This window comes from Saimiri boliviensis, chromosome 8, assembly GCF_048565385.1.
Source record: "Saimiri boliviensis isolate mSaiBol1 chromosome 8, mSaiBol1.pri, whole genome shotgun sequence".
NCBI lineage: Eukaryota > Metazoa > Chordata > Mammalia > Primates > Cebidae > Saimiri > Saimiri boliviensis.
The window spans coordinates 97,893,805-97,914,799 of NC_133456.1; the positions used below are offsets into that span (position 1 = coordinate 97,893,805).

The 20,995-nt window shown below is 42.8% G+C and overlaps 1 protein-coding gene across 14 annotated transcripts in view; it reads right to left on the reverse strand.

Annotated features, from left to right (window-relative positions):
• Positions 1-20,995, reverse strand: part of KIAA1217 (KIAA1217 ortholog) — an 820,690-nt gene that overhangs the window by 73,557 nt on the left and 726,138 nt on the right. For 13 of the 14 annotated variants that reach the window (XM_074404924.1, XM_074404916.1, XM_074404923.1 and 10 more), the window contains one exon: positions 537-1,369. In XM_074404924.1, coding sequence (XP_074261025.1) covers positions 537-1,369 — 833 coding nt within the window. Of the gene's footprint in view, positions 1-536; positions 1,370-8,801; positions 14,519-20,995 lie in introns of those variants that run through there. The other variant, XM_074404922.1, reaches the window with a different exon arrangement.

Genomic DNA, 20,995 nt, shown 5'->3' on the forward strand with positions numbered 1-20,995 from the left:
TCTATTTTCATGCAAATTCAGATGTTATCATCCTAGAAAACAGACACATTCTTTCCACTTCCCACAACCAGATGAGAAAACAAAATTGTATTCCACAAGGAAAAACACAATCTGCCATTTCCAACAGTGAAAACTGAAACCACTCACTGTTTATTTTTAGCAGTAGCAGATCAATTATTATGACCTCTTGATCTTTTCATCTGGCTTCTGCTAATGACAATTTTCTTCCAAATTATTCAGATTTATATAAATGACAATGCTGTTAGATCCATGCTCCAGAGGCACAAGGGACTGATTACTATTGTTGGTGCACCTGTCTTCTTGAACATGGCTTAATGGCTGTAACACCCCGCCAATTCAGAAACTCTACAGACAACGGTGACTTTGACACCACTCTGTGACTCCTGCAGCAGTCACAGGGCATGCTGCAGAAATGGGTGCTCAGACATTTATTCTGTTGGATTGACCCCTGTAGAGCAGACCACAGTGACACATGGGCCCAGGTACCACCCTCAGTCACCCTCATTGCACCTTACCTGGTCTCTCTGTCTTTGGGTATTGTTGCTGTGCTGTAAGCAAAAACTTGCTTCTCTACTAGAGGAGGGCCGAGGTCCACAAGGCTGGATAATCCTGGAGCGCTCCGTGGCTTTTCTATATACACCAAGGTGCCTGGTTCCTTTTTAAAGGCCTGGCGGCTCGGGGAGACCCGGTCTGGCTGCATGGTGTGAGAGGGCCCGTGGGCGTTATAGTGAGCATGCATGTCGATCATCCTCAGGTCACTGACTCTGTGAGGAGAAGCAGGGGGTGTTTTGGAGCCCAGTGTAGGCAAATGGCTATCTGGATATTTCCTTGATTTCTGTCTGTACAGTGATTGCTCCATATGCATTTCCGCTTGCATTGAGGGGTTACAATAAGCACTTGCTGACCGGATGGCGGTGCGGTGATATGCAATGATGTGGTCAGGAACATCCAGTGGGTGTCCACCATGGGACGAGGCTATGCTCATCCGTCCCTCGTGATAAAGGTAAGGATCAGCATAGAAACCCTCATTTCTGTACATTGCAATGTTTTTGCCACTCATGTCTTCATCCGGCTTGACATCTCTTCTTTCTAAAATGGCGCTTGGGCTTGGAGAGATGGGTCTGGAGACTGGCAGGCTGGAGATTCTGTCCCTGGGGATGGTGGCATTGCCAGGAACAACTATGGAGCGGGTGCCCCCATAAGGAATTCTAGATGGGGAGGGGGGCATGGAATGGGGCACTGGAGTAGACGGTGGGGAATTTGGAATTGCATGGGGCGGATGAGCAGTAGATCCAGGACGAGAGGCCCCAGGGCCATCTCCTCTTGCATAAACAAATTCTCTCTGCATCTGAAAAGAAAACAAGGGATTAGAAAGTTTACTTTGATATTCATGGTTTAAGAGAAGTCTCAGTGTGTAACCGTGTGACTTCCCTGCAAAATGTCTACACCCTCATTCTGGAACCTGTGAATGTTTCCTTACATGGCAAAAGAGACTTTGCAGATGGGGTAAAGTTAAGGATGGTGAGATGGGAGATCTTTATCCTGGTGGACTCAAGGCAATCACAAGAGTCTTTATACGTGGAGGAGGGAGGCAGGGGAATTAGCTCGAGGGGAGAACCATAATGACAGAAGTAGAGTTAGAAGAGTTTGGAAGGTGCTATGAGGAGGGACCATGAGCCAAGGAATGCAGGCAGCTGCTAGAAGCTGGAAAAAGTGAGGCAATGGATCCCTCTCTGGAGCCTCCAGAGGGAGAGTGACCCTGCGGACACATTGATACTGATGTGCAAAATCTACTTGGGACTTCTGATCTCCATAAAGGTAAGATGATACACCTATGGTGTTTAAAAAGCATATGGTGTTTTAAGCCACCAAATGTACAGTACCATGTTACAGCAAGCACAAAGAATAAATACACATGATGAAGAGTGCAATTTTGTGGGGTTTCAGGAAAAAATAGTGTGGTGATTTAAATTTTAACGTCACAGCCTGTTAGAGACGCTGCTTAATAAATTCAGGTCTAGTGTTTCAATAGTGCTAACACTGTGTTTTCTAAAACTTGTCCTAAGCCCATTTTCCCACTGTTAGCCCTGAAAAATAGTAACCATGTTACCCATCTTTCCAAGTGGATACAGTCTAGGGAGATGAGCAGGGGAAAGGAGACCCATGCAGGAAACACTAGAAGGGAAGTTTTCGTTCATTCACCAACTCCTCCTTTGAGCCTATGAGAAATCAGCACGGAGAGACTGGAAAGAAATAATTAAGCAAAGAGGAGTGCAATGACAATGGAACCTTGAAGAACATGGCTTTAAACTGTGTGGGTTGACTTATACATAGATCTCCTTCCTCCTCTGCCACTTCTGAGAGAGAAAGGCCACAACTCCTTCTCTTCTCCCTCCTTACCTATTCAACATGAAGTTGACAAGGTTGAAGACCCTTATGATGATCCACTTCTACTTAATAAATAGGAAACAGAATTTTTCTTTCTTATGGTTTACTTAAGAACATTTGGTATTTTCCAGCTAACTTTATTGTATGACTACAGTAGATGTTATATATAACATACAAACTATGTGTTAATCAACTATTCATATCATCTGTAAGTGTTATGGTCCACAGTAGGCTGTGAGAAGTTTGTGGGGAGGTAAAAGTTCTGCACAGATGATGATGATGATGATGATGATGATGATGATGATGATGATGATTTTTGAGATGGAGTCTCGCTCTGTCTCCCAGGCTTGGAGTGCAGTGGCTTGATCTTGGCTCGCTGCAATCTCTGCCTCCTGGGTTCAAGTGATTCTCCTACTTCAGTCTCTCGAGTAGCTGGGATTAAAGACATGTGCCACCATGCCCAGCTAATTTTTGTATTTTTAGTAGAGATGGGGTTTCATCATGTTGGCCAGGCTAGTCTCGAACTCCTGCGTTCAGGTAATCTGAAGATCTTATCCTCCCACCCTGCAGGGATTACAGGTGTGAGGCGCTGCGCTGACCCCTACACAGATTTTTTTTTTTTACTGCGTGTGTGTGTGTGGTGGTGGGGAGGGGGCGGGGCTGGGGGTTAGCATCCCTAACTCCCAATTTGTTCAACAGTCAATGGTAATTCACAACTACCATACTGTGTTTAGCAAGGGAGTAGAATAAAAAATACAAGCTAATTCAAGATATGCTGATCTGATGCATTTTTGCTTTGGTCAAGGTGTAAGAGGGAAATAAATGCTCACTGAGATTCTCCAAATAACTGAGGGAAGGACCACAGGCCCCACCCATTCTTCGAGTTCCATTGGTGAGGTCACAGGAGCCCACAATCCCTATCCTGTCTTCCAGGAGATGTGACAAACAAGAAGAGTATAAATGGTTGGAGGGTGGGTGAGGTAGGGACCTGAGGAAGGAGGTGGGGGCTCGAATGGCAAGAACCAAGATGAGCAGCCAAGAGACGCTATGATGTGGGTGATGCAGAAGAGAGTAGGGATAGTAGAGGCGCCAGGAGAAGGCTGAAAGTGAAACAGAGCCTAACACACAGGATACAAACTCACTGCTTCTTGATCATAAAAATTCACTGCATGTAGTCAACAGTATTTACCGAGCACTTGCTGAGTGCCTGGCATTATTCTAGGGTACACTTCTAAACAAGCTCCCAAGTTCCATGGAAAACCCCAAGCGTCATGAAGAGGGCACCTGCTTTCTTATACCTAGATATCATAAATGAGAATGCAGGAACAACCAGCAGACTCCCACGGCTTCCTTATCTTGTATCTGGACTGATTCAGCAGTGTAGAACCCCTGCCCTGTGAGTTTTACATAGACAGGTGGATTTCATAATTAATGTAAGCAATGAGGAGTGCAAATAAGGTGCAAACACGTAGCAACCAAGTGGAGCCCTTTTTGAATATATGACCTGGACACAGCTGCATTGGCCTCTTGGCTCCTATGGGGGCTGATGATTTCTGGGGCCCCTGTTGTATGCAGGCTTCTCCCTCATAATTCTGATTTTATCTCCATTCTTTCCCCACAAACAGAGCTCTCACCATGATAGGCGAATCTGTTCTCCCTTCTCTAAACCTAACTTGGGATATCCTGATGCTGTCCTCATGCCAGGGTCTCTCTCCCCATGTCCTAGTTGTTGTGGATCCATACCTAGGTTCGAGGTCAGGCTCCAGGTACCTCTGCTCTGCATGGCCCTTGCCCTGACGCTCCAGCCCATGATGTCCTCCCTGCTCACTGGACACCCTCATGACTCAGGTACTCAGTGCCTTAGACCAGAAGGGCCAGTCCCAAGGTCACTCTGTGATAATACACTTGACTGATGCTCATTCCAGGGAGGCAGGGGCAACCATGTGACACAGGTTTTCCAGGAGAGCAACAAGGATCATCTGTAAACACCTCTTCCACTCTGCCTTCACAATGCAGGGCCCAATAAAAAAGTGTGGCTCAGCAGGAAGCAGCACAGGCCTTCACAGGTCATAAAATACAGGAGGGACTGGCTCAGAGAGCAGCGGATATCTGAGCAAATTCCCCACATAATCAGATCACACAGTGCAGTAATCAACCAAAACAAACATCGAGATAAATTCATCACACTGACTCAAACATGCCACTGTGTATAAAGCATTATACAGTGTCCATGGCTAATCACATACAACAAATGGTAGGTACTGCTGTCATTACTGTTATTAACTCCAGAAAAATATTTAAAATATTTAGAACTGTCTGGGCACAGTGGCTCAGGCCTGTAATCCCAGCACTTTGGGAGGGCAACGCAGGCAGATCACTTGAGGTCAGGAGTTCTAAACCAGCCTGGCAAATATGGCAAAACCCCATCTCTACTAAAAATACAAAAATTAGCTGGACGTGGTGATGTGCACCTGTAATCCCAGCTACTCAGGAGGCTGAGGCAGGAGAATTGTTTGAACTCGGAAGGTAGAGATTGCAGTGAGCCAAGATCATACTACTGCACTCCAGCCTGGGTGACAAAGTGAGACTCCATCTCAATCAGTTAATCAATCTAGTATCTAGAACCCTCTTGGTGTGAACAATAGTCCTAACTAGGTCAGTCACTACTCCCTGTTCTCGTTTCCTTCCTTAGCCACCTTCAGAATACATCTTGATTTGGGGATCTGTGACCCCAATTAACCAGCAGAAACTTTCCTCTTTTTGGCAAGAGTGTAAAAAGGGACATTAAGATTCTAGGGGCTGGGTATAGTGGCCCACGCCTATAATCCTAACACTTTTGGAGGCTGAGGTGGGCAGATCATTTGAGGCCAGGAGTTCAAGGCCAGCCTGGGCAACTTGGCAAAACCCCATCCCTATAAAACATACAAAAATTAGCCAGGTGTGGTGCATGCACCTGTGGTCCCAGCTACCCAGGAGGCTGACACACAAGAATCACTTGAGCCTGGGAGGCGGAGCTTGCAGTGAGCCAAGATTGCACCACTATACTCCAACCCAGGTGACACAGCAAGACTCTTTGTCTAATATAAAACAAAACAAAACAAAATAAAATATTCTAGGGAGTACAGAACTGTCTAGAAAAATAAAGAATATAAGTAAAAAGAAAATGTAAAATTTATTTAAATTCATAGTGTTGAGCACACTTCTTTGAAAACAGCAAAGGTATTTACATAGGTATTTTAAACATGCTTGGTGACATGCAAAAAAATGGTTAGGAGATAGATAACCTTTAAAATGAAACATTTAGAAATCTAGTTAGAAAAAAAATCTCATTAGATTTTCTAGTGGTATGTGTAGATGAGATTAGAAAGAAATATAACAATTAACTTAAAATTATTCTGATACATTGTATTGGGCATTCACGTGGGAAATGCCAGTGATGGTCATAATATTTGACAGCTAAATCCAGTATGGCATGGACACCAACCAACCAGAATGCTACCTCAGCTAGTGAGGATGGATGCCTGCCATGAACTCAGCATCCTGGATCTGGAGCGAATCCTGTGTATCTTCTCTGCCCTGTCCACTTCAAAACAATCTTGCCGTCATCCAAAAGAGTCACCGAAAGAATCACTGTCAACCTGAGTTATCCACAGTGGCGCTGCATACAAGTATGCAGTTATGACAGAATTGGTAATCTGAGGTTGAATGTCTCTATCAATACAGGTGACTTACACATCGGAAGCCTTGGCAGAATTCTTATGTTGGTTTGCCAAGCTATGACTGACTTTCCAAGACTGAGTTTTAAAAAGAACCAGGATCTTTTGTAAAGTATCTCTTCATATCCTTTGCCCATTTTTGAATGGGCTTGTTTGTTTTTTTCTTGTAGATCTGCTTTAGTTCTTTGTAAATTCTGGATATCAGCCCCTTGTCAGATGGGTAGGCTGCAAAAATTTTTTCCCATTCTGTTGGTTGCCGATTCACTCTACTGACTGTTTCTTTTGCCGTGCAGAAGACATACAGGAGGCCAACAAACATATGAAAAAATGCTCATCATCACTGGTCATCAGAGAAATGCAAATCAAAACCACATTGAGATACCATCTCACACCAGTTAGAATGGCGATCATTAAAAAATCGGGAAACAACAGATGCTGGAGAGGATGTGGAGAAATAGGAACACTTTTACACTGTTGGTGGGAATGTAAATTAATTCAACCATTGTGGAAGACAGTGTGGCGATTCCTCAAGGACCTAAAAATAGAAATCCCATTTGACCCAGCAATCCCATTACTGGGTATATATCCAAAGGATTATAAATCATTCTACTACAAGGACACGTGCACACGAATGTTCATTGCAGCACTGTTTACAATAGCAAAGACCTGGAACCAACCCAAATGCCCAACGATGATAGACTGGATAGGGAAAATGTACATATACACCATGGAATATTACGCAGCCATCAAAAACGATGAGTTCACGTCCTTTGTAGGGACATGGATGAACCTGGAAACCATCATTCTCAACAAACTGACACAAGAGCAGAAAATCAAACACCGTATATTCTCACTCATAGGCGGGTGTTGAACAATGAGAACACATGGACACAGGGAGGGGAGCACTACACACTGGGGTCCGTTGGGGGGAAATGGGGGAGGGGCGGGGGGGTTGGGGGGTGGGAAGAGATAGCATGGGGAGAAATGACAGATACAGGTGAGGGGACGGAAGGCAGCAAACCACACTGCCATGTGTGTACCTATGCAACAATCTTGCATGTTCATCACATGTACCCCAAAACCTAAAATGCAATAAAAAAAAAAAGTTAAAAAAAAAAAAAAAGAACCAGGATCACGTACTTCATCGTTGGCTCTAAATAGAACCCAAGAAGAAAAATGACACGATGATCCCAATACACAGTGAGAAAATTTGTTTTAAAACCACAAATAGAATGAACGCTTAAGATCAGACAATTTGAGAATTCTACAATAGAAGACAGGGACCAACCAAAGGCAACTCGCTCTTAGGATGTGGTGGAAGGTAAGAGGACATCACCAGAAGGATGTTTTCAAGTCTTCAGCGTGATCTCCCAAGGTCACACTTGCAATAAAAAGTAGAATTTAGAGACTCCAGAATCTGATAGTCTGAAGCAGCATGATGGTTAAGATTGCGCAATCCACCCAGCCTTTGATGCGGGCGTTCTTTCTAAGGAGAGATCTTTCTAGAACCTGTCACCCACACAGATTTATTTTGTTTTGGTTTTTAACTGTTATTTGGCTAATGAGAAAAGATATGGCATTAAATAGTTACCGGGTTTCTCCTGCACGGGTACTCAAAGTCAGACCTTGTAGGAGAAAATTATACTAAACTTACAAAGGAAATAAATAAGCAACATACACAGAAACGAGTTGCCATTCACATTGATATATCCCAATCCCTTTTTCTACCACCAATCTCTCTCATTCTAATAATCTTATCATCTCTTTTCTCTTAAAATAACTAGCTATGTTGTATCATTGATGCTTTTTTCCCCAGAGAATTTCAACACTAATGTGGTAATATAAGCTGTAAACAATTTCATTTTGTAGCAAGAAAGAGATGACTGACACACAAAAATAAACGTTCTTCTAACACCTTATCTGAATACAACTCAGATACCTATTTGCCCGCACCTAAGCCCACACACAGAGTATGTTCATTCACTGCACTGGATATAACGGCAATGTAAGAACAAGACTGTTCTACTTCATTCATCTACTTGGTTAGGCATTGTCTTTTCTTCTTTCTGTTACTGCCCAAATCTCTATTGTCTCTGGGTGATTTGAGTCCTTCCAGTCTTAGAAACAGGGTAGTTTCTCCAAGAGCCTCATCATGATAGCCCAGGCTGAGAGGCTGGTGTCCCTGTCCACACACTGCACATGGATCAAAATGCTATTCACCCCGTACTTCTGAAACATCAGAAAATACCTGGGGCCGTTTCAAATTAAGATCTGAAGTCTGAATTAGAAATCCTTACATGGAGCTATATTTTATTTCCCAAAAGTACCGTAAGTCAAATCGAATATCACTCATTCAGAAGTTTCTTGAAAGTAAGATAAGGAAAAAAAATCTTAAAATTATTTCCAGAAAAAAAAAACCCTCCCACAAAAAATATTTGTTTAAAATCATCTTGGGAAACTGCCTCATGTAATTATGTCTCTCTGTGGAGCATATATATATATATTGCTTGCGGAAAAGCAGTATTATGTACAGTTTATTGTATCTGAAACCCCACCCTTCCAAGTCTAGAATTTGTAAACATACCACTCAATCTGACCGCACAATGAAGTAAGCAGAGAAAACTGAAAAGGAATTTTATGAGACTCTTTCATCCTCAAAGAATTAAAGCCACTTACTTTTTCTTAAGGAAATCACCTGTATAACTAACGCCGTGAATAAGCACATTCGCTCAGATCCCGATTACGTGATTCCTTTGTTTGCTGGCTTCATCTAAATCCTTCGTTCCACACTTGAATATTTTAGACAACTTCCTCTTCAGAGACAAAATCATCACAAAAGACACCGAGATCCTAAAATGTTTCTCAGCTCGATTGTTCACAACCAACAAAGACCATTTAGCATTACTCAGTTTTCGGAGAGAAGCTGACAGTCGCATGGATAAAAAGTAACCCTCCCTGTGATAAGTCAATTTCTCCTCCCCTTGGAAATTAGTCACTGAATAACCTCAGCCCACATCCAACCACAGGCTACTGCACGGGTGACTCAGTCCTTCAACAATTGCTTACAGGGAAGACACCAATGAAGAAACTCTAAGCGGCCTAGGCAAATGGGTTAACAGCAAAGGAAATATTACAAAATATATTTCACCTAAGGCAAGCAGGATCATTAAGAAGGGCAAACAGCCAGCCACCGAGAAATGAAACTATCAGAAAACCCAACACGCTCACTAATCCAGAGGAACCAGCTTTCAGATTGGTTTTCTGTTGATTTAAAGGTGCTACTACAAAAACCGAGACCAGCACCCAACATCCATTCTGTTGCCAGACTTCTGAAGTCTGGGGATTGGCAGCTGAAGGAAACATGAGCCTCTTCCCCTAGTTTATAATACCGGAGGGAAAACATGTGGGCGATAGGAGGCTGTCTACTCATTAACCAGCTCAGTTTTACCAAGCTGAACTTTGGGTAGCAGCCATTAATCAGTCCTACGTAGCGCCGGGCAAGCAACTGCAATCACTCTGGAAAATACATGTGAAATGAGAAGAAAAGATACAGAGGGTAAACCACAGCTGTGCAGAGGGGAATCCGGAAAGGAAACCAGAGCGCTTCTGCCCCACCCTAAACAAGATGAAGGACAAGAAGGGTAGGGGATCCCCAGAGACCTCCTTGTACAACTGCTGTCAGCACAGCTGGTCTCTTCCAGGGAAACAGGTACAAGAAGGTGCGTGTCCACAACACGAAGCGACTTGTGCAGCTCTCAGCGGAGGACAGGCATTCGTGCATTGCTAGCAAAAGGTGAGGGAGAAAGAAGCATCTCCTTCACTCGCAGGCAGGCTCTGATCACCATCATGCTTACTGAGCCCTTGGGGACTGAGTGGAACCAAAAGCAATCCAAGCGGGAATACAGTGACAAGGAACTCCACACGCTGGGCTGGAAGCCCCACTGGCTTCACGCCATACCCGACTACCACGCTCTGGGCAGCCTGTGCATTTTTAAAACATTTTCAGGCTTTTAGAGGTTGTTCTTGCTGACCAAAAGAATTCCATGACGTCTTTCAAGTTCAAATCCAGTCCTCTGCAGGCTTTCTAAAAAAACCCTTTACTGCCATCAAATCACTTTGTGGTTATTAAAGAAGGGGGCAAATGGAGCACGTGACACTGCCACCCTCCTAAGATGTCTTACTAGAAACAATATTTAGATGAAGTGGTTGTAACAGATGCCACCTAAGAGGTCGGAAAACAGTAGAAGGAACGTGGAAGCTCTTGTTTTGATTTTTAACCTGATCAGCAAGGGTTTGTTATTTCTCACCAGAGTATGGGAGGCACACACTATTAGCTTCTGATGAATCTGGTATACATTAGGCAGGTTTTGTGACTTTGGCCAAACACATACTTTCCAGGAAGGGGGATGGAGGGGTGGTCTCCCTTGTCTGATTAGGCTACGCTGCTGCCCCATCACATCCCCCAAAGACCCTGTTAGCATGTGGTGTGCTAACAGACATGGTTCTTAAAATTCTTCTTTACCTGCTTATTATGTGCCAGGTTGCTTGTTCCAGTGACTGTATGTGAAAGGTCTGGAGCCAGGCTGTCCCCCAGGAAACAGCAGTGAACTTTCTCTGTCTCTCTGCTGCTTGGCTAGGCAAAGCATGCCATGTTCAATGTGTTATCCCATATCCGCTATGGGCCAGGTGCTGTGGCTCATGCCTGTAATCCTAGCACTTTGGGAGGTGGAAGCAGGAAGATCCCCTGGGCCCAGGAATTTGAGACAATCTTGGGCAACATAGGGAGGCCCTGTCTGTAAAAAAAAAAAAATTAAAACTTAGCTGGGCATGGTGGTGCATGCCTGTGTTCCCGGCTACCTAGGAGGCTGAGTTGGGTGGATCACTTGAGCCCGGAAGGCTGAGAGGCTTTAATGAGCCAAGATCACACTGCCACACTCCAGCCTGGGTGACAGAGTGAGATTCTGTCTCAAAAAAAAAAAAAAAAGAAAAGAAAAAGCAACAAAACAAAAAAACCCCACAAGACACCATACCTGTTACACTAGAGAGAGGTAGCTTCTGTTGACCCTGTTACAGTGAGAGTCGGTGGGTTCAATTTGAGAAGAGATCTGGTTTACCTCTCCCTTCCTCTCCTTCCTGCCAGGTTCACAGCAATTTCCTTTCACTTTCAAAATGCTCCAGGGCACTGTCTGTGCATGCACGGATGGATTTGTCATTACCAGAACAGTAATTCACTGTCAGGAGTTTGAAAGCCAGCCCAATCCTGCGGTGAATCAGGATGAGTTAAATGCTCTCTAGCAAGCACAGAGCTCACCCAAGAGAGAGGAGGAGTTCAATCTCCAAAGGCTCCAGAGTACCCGGTAATGAACCAGACAAGCAAATTTCCTAAACAATATCCTGGTGCCATATAGGACCCAGTGGCTTCATCTCAGTGGAAGGCACACTCTCCAGAGAAGGGCTCCTTCAGGGTAACTCACCACAAGAGTTTGGTTTCGTATGAGTGTGTGCAACCACTAACATCCCCACACTCTGATCTGATTACTTCACCAGATCCCTCTCCGCCTGCTCTACCTTGGGACATTACAGCCATCCCTACATTTCCCAGCAGCGTATAAAGTGTCTCTTCATTTTTCCCTCTTCCTTTCATTAACTAGGCCTATAAGCAAAGTGGAAGCAGCCAGGCGCAGTGGTTCACACCTGTATTCCCAGCACTTTGGGAGGCTGAGGTGGGCGGATCACGAGGTCAAGAGATCGAGACCATCCTGGCCAACATGATGAAACTCTTTCTCTACTGAAAATTTAAAAATTAGCTGGGCTTGGTGGTGTACTCCTGTAGTCTCACCTACTTGGGAGGCTGAGGCAAGAGAATCTCTTGAACCCGAGAGGTGGAGGTTGCAGTGAGCCGAGATTGCACCACTGTCCTCCAGCCTGGCGACAGAGTGAGACTCAGTCTAAAAAAAATAAATAAAATTGGAAGCAATGTATTCTTTCTGAGTCAGTGTTAAGAATGGACATGCTAGGAAATATTCAGCATTACCTCAACAGGAAATAATTTTTATGCTCTGATAAGGCCAATAGTATTGTGACATATATTCTTATTTTCCCTTTCATATTCATTTCTTCATTGGCTTTTAAAAAATTACATTTGGTCAAAGAAAATCTAAACTGTGCCTATAGATATGAAGATGATATTAGGAAGGGAAAGGATTATTACATTGAAAAAATTTCAAATTCATCTTGTTTGGATTGGTAAAATTGGAAAGATTGTCACTTGTAAGATTTTAGTTAGCCTGTTGTTTCATTTGATTGTAAACAGAATGTCTCCCAGACATAAGGCAGACAGACTGCTGCCAAAATTATTTAATTCCCAGGAAAGAGATGGTCCAGTCAGTGGTGAGCTTATGGCTATATTTAAGATGAGAGCTATTTCTATAAATCTTTTGACACAGGAACTCTACTGAGCCCTCCAGTGGCCAGACCTGGCTGACCAGTCCTGGCCCCAACAGTGATTAAAGATCTCAATCTAGAACACAATAAAGAAGTAATGTTAAATAAATCATTTCGCTTCCAAGCCACAATCAATAACTGTGCAGAACTGTAGGATGGATAAAAGAAAAATGTCCTTCTCACTGACACTCAATCTTCTGCTGGGCTACTCCTGTGTTCTCAAGGCCAAGGACAACCTCCTTTTGTACCTAAAATAGTTACAGTTTATAAAATGATATCATCTTTATACCACTTGCAACAGATGGTACAAATAACTCCTTCTCTCGACTTATCTCCATCTCTGCACGTCCACCCATTTCCTGGACGGACCTTGTTCTTTTATGCACAACTCCCTTTCTGTGTTTTCTAGATTTGATGCCAGTAAGTTATCTGTGCCACTCAACTACAATGCTTTAGTGCCTTTATTTTTCTCTTTATGACAGTTCTTGAAACTCCTATTTAACTTGTCAACCCCATGTTGCCATATAGGATATATTGCTTTATTTGCTTGTAACATTTCATATTCTAACAAGGGATTTTAAATCCTTGTGCTCACCTTACACAAATACTCCAATAATCACACAGCAGTTTGCAGTTTACAAAGGGCTCTCAATTGTGACATTTCACGGGCTCCAGAACTCAGTGAAAGATATAGTACAGGTGTTCCTATCCCCTTGTGAATGGCTGGCAAACACAAGTACAGGGAGTTAAGAACCTCACCCAGCTTCCCATAGCTGCTAAACAATGAGGCAGCAAGAACCCCAGCTCCCTTGCTTGTTTGAGTGTGACCTGCTGTGCACTCCAGGACACTGCGAGCTACTGTGTAAGGAACAATGGTCTTCATGGCTTCCCACGCAGGATCACTGAGGGATTCCTTATTCAATTTCTGGCCTTGGTGTGAAACACGAACAAGTCTGTCTGAGAAGTACCTCACTCACTTCATTCACAGGTCCAGATTTTCACAGCAAAGGAGAAGAATCACTGGGCCTCTCACTGGGCGATCTAGATCTAATGATCTAGAGCTTCTCTTGAGCCTCTAATTGTAAGAGCCTCTCTTATAATTAGGTTTTATCTATTTGCTTCAAAATGAGTAAGTTATATAATTAGTTATATGTTAGTTATATTTAACCAATAGACATATCAGTAAATATGCTTATGTATATTATACTTATATATACCTATCTGTATATCACTCAGCACTATATAGATACCACCATATCATATCAATTACATATATGTATGCACAGACACATGCACAAAGTCATCATCAGTCACAGGCACCAGATTACTTATAAAATAAAATATCTGAGTCTCATCTGATTTAAATCTCTTATCATTATAACTCTAAGTCCATTATGGGGTGACATTTCCAGGACCATGCCCCTCAGAGATGCATGCACTGCCCACAGAGGCACAGAGTCTCTGTCACTGCGCTCTATGCCTTTCATTGGAGAAACTGACCAAATTGATTATATTGTGAACAAAAACAGCTAGGTAGAGCATTATATAACTTTAGGACGATTGCGACAATGTGAGAATTAAAACGTATATATATTTTAGTTTGATGATATGACATACCTAAATTTACACAATGAGGTGATGTTGATCTATGCAGAATTTTAGGCTTTATGGCCAGGTGCCGTGGCTCATGCCTGTAATGCCAGCATGTTGGGAGGCCGAGGTGGGCAAATCACCTGAGGCCAGGAGTTCAAGACCAGCCTGGCCAATATGGTGAAACCCCATTTCTACTAAAAATACAAATATTAGCTGGGCATGTTGGCATGCACCTGTAATCCCAGCTACTCAGGAGGCTAAGGCAGGAGAATTGCTTGAATCCAGGAGGCAGAGGCTGCAGTGAGCCAAGATCACAACACTGCACTCTAGCCTGGGCAACAGAGCAAGACCCCATCTCAAAAAAAAAAAAAAAAAGAATTTTATGCTATACAACTGCAGTTTAAATGATAGATACAAAAACAGCTAGGTAGAGCATTATATGACTTTGGGATGATTATAACAATGTGTGAATTAAAATGTATGTATATTTTGTTTGATGATATGATATACCTAAACATAAACAATGAGTCGATGTTGATCTATGTAGAATTGCATGCTATACAACTGCAGTTTAAAGGAGAGATGGTTTTCAGAGCCCATGAGAGAAAATGGTGGTAAACACATTGGGGAATGGCAGATGCCAACCATATGGTCAATGTCTACTCACAATGGAGCTACTCAAATACCAGGATGTCTGTTTTTATAATAACTCCTTTCCTATGGCCTCACCTGGTCTCAGCTTCTTACTACCAATTGCTCCCTAGTAGGTTTAACCCCTTCAGGCCTGCCTCAGGTCTCCCTTCACCACCCCGCCTTCTTTGATCACAGCTTTTCCGAAACCAATTCTGTGCACCTGGGTCACTGTCTTAGCTCTTCTACAGGAAGCACATTCCATGGCTCGCACTCTGCTGTTTTCACATTGATCTCAGTAGGATATGAGTTATATTACTAAGCAAAAGAAAAAACATACAGCACAAGATGAGCTATGTCTGTGGAGCCAATTTTAAAGGGAATGTTATGGATGACTTCTGATGAAAGGTGTTTTAGTTGTGCCATTATTTTGATCCTCAGCTGAACAACATCAGCCCACGTGTCAAGAGAAGAAAGGATCATGTGAGGGAATAGTCTCAGAGGATAACACCAAAAGACAATAATTCACAAATCTGCCAGGTTCAATTTTGCTTCCACATAAACATGAAAAAAACAATGATGGCGACCCAGATCAAAACAGCCCTCGTGCCAATTCTTTCTGGGTTCAGAGGAGCTGCCTGCTCCACTGTGAATGGTAACTTTCAAAAATAAAATACGTTCCATGGGTATCCTAGGTATCCTGAGTGTACGAGCTGGGGAAATTCTCACGTGTAAGATGAGTTGATGCCATTTGTTACATAATTTTATGGGCTTATGAATGAAAAATTTATACTTTACCAGTTTTCATTAGTTACGAAAAAAAAATTGAAGAGGTTCCAGGTTTATAAATTAAATGAGTATACCTTTAAAAAACCCATCTGCTCCAGCCTGGGTAACAAGAGCGAAACTCCGTCTCAAAACAAACAAACAAACAAACAAACAAAAAAACCCATCTGCTTTCCTTAAGTTTAGTTGGAGACTGTGGCCAAGAACACGATAGCACCTGCTAGTTTTGGGGCCAGGCCAGTGGCTCTAAAAGCCCCCAGGTGTGTTTCTCCACAGTCTGAGCAGCAGGGTGATGGGGGAAGAACACTAAATAGGGAATCCTGGAACTTGCATTCTGGTCCAGGCATTAACATTGTTTTCTTTCTTTCTTTCTTTTTCCTTTGAAAGAAACAAGGTCTTAATCTGTTGCTCAATTTGTAGTGCAGTGGTGTGATCACAGCTCACTGCAGCCTTGAACTCCTAGGTTCAAGTGATCCTCCCATCTCAGCCTCTTGAATAGGTAGGATTACAGGTGCACATTACCATGCCCAGCTAATTAAAAAAATATTTTTTTGTAGAGATAAGATCTCACTACATTTCCCAGGCTGGCCTCAAACTCCTAGCCTCAAGCAACCTTCCTGCCTAGGCCTCTTAGAATGCTAGGATTATAGGCATTAACCGTCACACCTGGCCAACATCTCTTTCTTTATGTGTAAATAAGAAGTCTCATGTAGACTTTCTCTAAGGCCCATTCCAATGATGAGATTCTGTGGATCCATATATTTACTGAGTAGCTACCTAGAGACAAACCCCAGGGTTAAGGCCGATGAAGGAAAAGGAATCTGTAAGACACGATTTCTACCTTTGAAGAACTTACATTCTAGTAGAAAAAATAAGGCATGTACCTGAACATTAAAATATGACAAAGCAAGAATAACTTTGCCAAGTGTCAGATGAGTACAACAGACAAATACTTTGGTAGTTCCTGGAAGAATGAGAGTCTTATGATGGGGGTGGCTGAGGAACACTTTTCTGAAGAGATGAGAATGGGTTCATGAATGATGAGTAGAATTTCAGCAAGTAAGAAAGAGGTCTCTTTCTTAGGTATTCCAGGCAGGAACTAAGGCATGGTCAAGGACAAGGGGTATGAAAGTCTGGGGGTCCTGGAGGAATGGCTAGACTACTGACCCAACCAGTGAGTTACTCTCAGATCGTGGTTCTCCAACTTTTAGACGGTGGGCATCAGAATCACCTGGAGAGTTTGTTAAATCATATTACTGGGTCTCACACCCACTGTGTCTGATTCAGAAGGTCTGGGGTGGTGCTGAGGAATCTGTATTTCTAACAAGTCCCCAGGTGATGCTGACCTGCTGGTCCAGGATGTACTACTCTTTGATCTCTATTCTATTGTGAGCTTGGTTAAGTCCTTTGGGTAGCAATCATAATTATCTAGAATTTCTCTATTATAAATATTGTCAACTAAATCTGCCAGGAGTTGAAAATCGGGAAATCGGGAAGGAAATGATTATTTTGGGAGACCTCCTATTTACTAATGCTTTCCAAAACTACCTCATTTAATTCTCATCTCATTCCCATCAGATACGTTATAATTCCCATTTCACAGATGAACAAACTGGGGCTTAGACACTTCAATAACAGGGCCAGGATCTATGAAGTGCTAGAATAATCTTGCATTTTAGTGTTAAGAAATGAGCGTGGAGTTCTGACCTTTGAATCCTCTTCAAAGGGGGGTGGTGGTTCACGAACCTCTGAAAATGAGTATTATTTTTGTCCAAAATCAGATCCCTCTCTATTGAGTGTTGCAAAAGTCACAAGAGAAGGGTAAAATAGACCAAGCCATGTTCATGTTATCTACAAATGTGGGGAGCGAAAAAACCTTCCTCCAAATAATGACTCTGGGGTACCCACGAGCCCCCACAAGACAGCTCAATTTCAAGGAAATACCTTTGTGTTTTCAGTTCAAATAGCAAGTCAGCCAGCCAGCCAGCCAGGGAACATGGCTTGGAAATCTGAGATGGTCAGCAAAACCACTGCTTCTCCTTATTTGGATAAATAACAGCCTCAGTGACAACCAGTTTGGGAACTGTGCATGCCCTGAGGCCGGGCTTGGCAGCCATCTCGGCCCACGCCCTGCCATGCCTTTAGCTGCACCAACAGCTGAAGGAGTTTAGCCAAATATTGACCAATCTCTTGTTCCCCACCAGGTTCTGATACTGACATGCACCTCCTCTTCAGAGTCACAATCTGCTTCCCTGTGTCCCAACAACAAACTGCCAGGTGGGCCTTTGAGCACCCCTACGTTTAAGCCAAGCCTTGTACTCCTGACACTGAGTAGCTCATGAGAGAGAGTGGACAGCAAGTCATTAAGTCATGCTCCATATAACGAAGTGCCCACATAGGGTAAGGGGTACACGCTGTCCAGCTGCTCTTCTTACCCATTGCCTCCAGGAATAAAAGACTTCTCTGCCACACAAAATGTAAGGCAAGTGAGGAAAATGCTTTGTAATCTATGGAGCACTTTTCAAAGTTCATGATTAGGGCTGAGCACAGAGTGGCTCACACCTGTAGACCTAGCACTTTGGGAAGCCAAGGAGGCGGGAGGATGGCTTGAAGCCAGGAGTTTGAGACCAGCCTGAGCAATAGAGCAAAGCCCTGTCTCTGCAAAAATAAAAATTGAAAAATTAGCCAGGCATGGTGGCGCATGCTGGTACCCTGGGTATTCAAAAGGCTGAGGTGGGAGGATGGCTTGAGGCCAGGAGTTCAAGGCTGCAGTGAGCTATGATTACACCACTGTGCTCCAGCCTGGAGAACAGAGTAAGATTCTGTGTCAAAAACAAAACAAAAGTTCCTGATTAGCACCAACAGCTTTCAACTCACTTCAAAGAGAAACAAGCTCCAAGTTGAACCAAAGGTAGCTTATCTTCCCCCAATGTCCATCCCAACCTTCCCCAGCTCTCTCTCTCTCTCTTTTTTTTATCTTTACTTTTCTGAATAGCAACGTTAGTGCAACATTTCTCCGAGAGAGGACAGTAAGATAAGTGACAATAAATGGAACGGATTTCTTAAAATTAGGGCAGCAAGACACTGGTACCATTTTAATGACTTCTCTTCCAATGCACTGAAGTACACAAATTAGTTTCCAATTTTTTTTTTTTTTTTTTTTTTTTTGGTGGCTCAAGCCTATAATCTCAGCACTTCTGGAGGCCCAGGCTGGTGGATCACTTGAGGAATTTGAGACCAGCCTGGTCAACATGGCGAAACCTCATGTCTACAAAAATACAAAAATTAGCTGGGTTTGGTAGGGGGCCGCCTGTAATCCCAGCTCCTCAGGAGACTGAGGCAGGAGAATCACTTGAACCTGGGAGGCAGAGGTTGGAGTGAGCTGAGGTGGCACCATTGCACTCCAGCCTGGGTGACAGAGCAAGACTCTGTCTCAGAAAAAAGGGTTTAATCCTCCTCATCAATCAGTACTCATCCACACCCACACCATCATCTCGAGGAATGCAGTGGGGTGTGGTGGAGCGAGCACCGGACTATGACTCCAAAGGCCTGGTTTCTCCCCACTGGAAGTCTCTTCTTGGCTCTGGTCTCATAACCATGACTGAAGTCTTGACACTGAAGTTCTCTGAGCCTTTGATTCGGCTACCTAGTTGGTTCAGGACAACCTTCTTGCACTTTCTCTTCTAGTGCTGTGACTACCTAATGAGTTCCATCACTGTTGTATCACTATGCACGCATGATTACTAATATCATCAGCAAACATTCAGGGGCTCACTCAGTGAGCTGTGAGGCAGAAGAAAACGAATAAAACAAAAAAATACTCATTTGAATATATTCACAGGAGGATGAAAAGAATGACGCATTCTTTTCTGAGGTACAAGAACTGGCAAAATAATGAAGACTCTGGATGTAGCCAATGTAAGAAAATTCTACTGTATTATATTCCAAAGATACCATCTTTGAGAATAATGGTCCAGGCTGGACATGATGGCTTATGCCTGTAGTCCCAGCACTTTGGGAGGCCAAGGCTGGTGGATTGCTTGAGCTCAGTAGTTCTTGACCAACCTGAGCAACATGGTAAAACCCCACCTCTACAAAAAATACAAAATTTAGCCTGGTGGGATGGCATATACCCTTAGTCCCAGCAACTTGGGAAACTAAGGTGGGAGGATCACTTGTGCCCAGGAGGCAGAGGTTGCAGTGAGCCAAGACTGCACCACTGTACTCCAGCCTGGGTGACAGACAGAGGGAGACTCGTCACAAAAAAAAAAAAAAAAAAAAAAAAAAAAAAGTACTTTTCCTCATTCCCATTTCCAAATTAATTGATCATTCTGAACCCAAATCAGGTTACATAAAAGACTCCTGATTCATTTAATAGTGGTACAACAACAAATAGACTCACATTTCAATTATTTATGATCATTGTGAGATGGGTGATTACCCGCATCTCAGCACTGGATCATTCCCATCTTACCACCTGGGGAACATTTCTTTTGTGAATGAAAAGAGAATCTGTGTCATTACTTGTCTATGGCCAGGATGCAAGTTTTGGTTGGTGAAGAAGAAGCTGAACTAATCAGCTCAAGATGCGTGTTTAGAGGCTCTCAGGATTTCGACTACATTATCTTTTCTAGTCCCCACATTTATATTAAAAATAGGGATCTGGGTGCTTTAGCATGGTTCTTGATAGAAAAAACATTTATCTTGTAATAATGCTTAAAATTAATTTTTGGCACAGCAAAAATTGGGAATTTAATGCAAATGTAGAGATGTTTTGTTATTGCACGTATCTGCCGAGACAGCTTTGCACATATACTCACTGTATCTATATTTAAAATTATATTTGGGTAGTTTTTATATTAAGATACTCCATGTATATGAGTATGTATCTGTCGATAAAAATTCTGTGCCAAAATTAAAAATATCAAAATTCCACATCTGACTCATTTTTATGTTCTAGTCTCAAAGTGATACTGAATAGAAACTTATTAGCATTTTAGTAAATTTCTTCAGATCATTGTTACGAATAATAAAAACACAGAAACATTTTAAAACAACATATTTCAGTCTTAAAATGGTCAGATTAACATAATTATAGCTGGAGGTTGCCAACAGTGCCACATTTCTCATTTTCATGAAAATGCAGAGGTTCTCTCAGATTGCAAGCTAATAGGCTCCTTGGTCTAAATATATACAGTAAAATCCGCAGCAAATTTCTGAAGCATTAAGGTCTGAACCCTGCAGATATCTGGTGAGTAAATTGTGTTGCAGTGGAGCAGATTTTTTTTTTTTTGCAGTTACACAGCTGCTAGAAAATATATTTTTAGATTTGCTTTTAAAGGCAAGGAAAAATGGTATATACTTTGCAGATATCCATCCATGATGTACCCATCATGATCCCCCAGTCCCTACTGCAA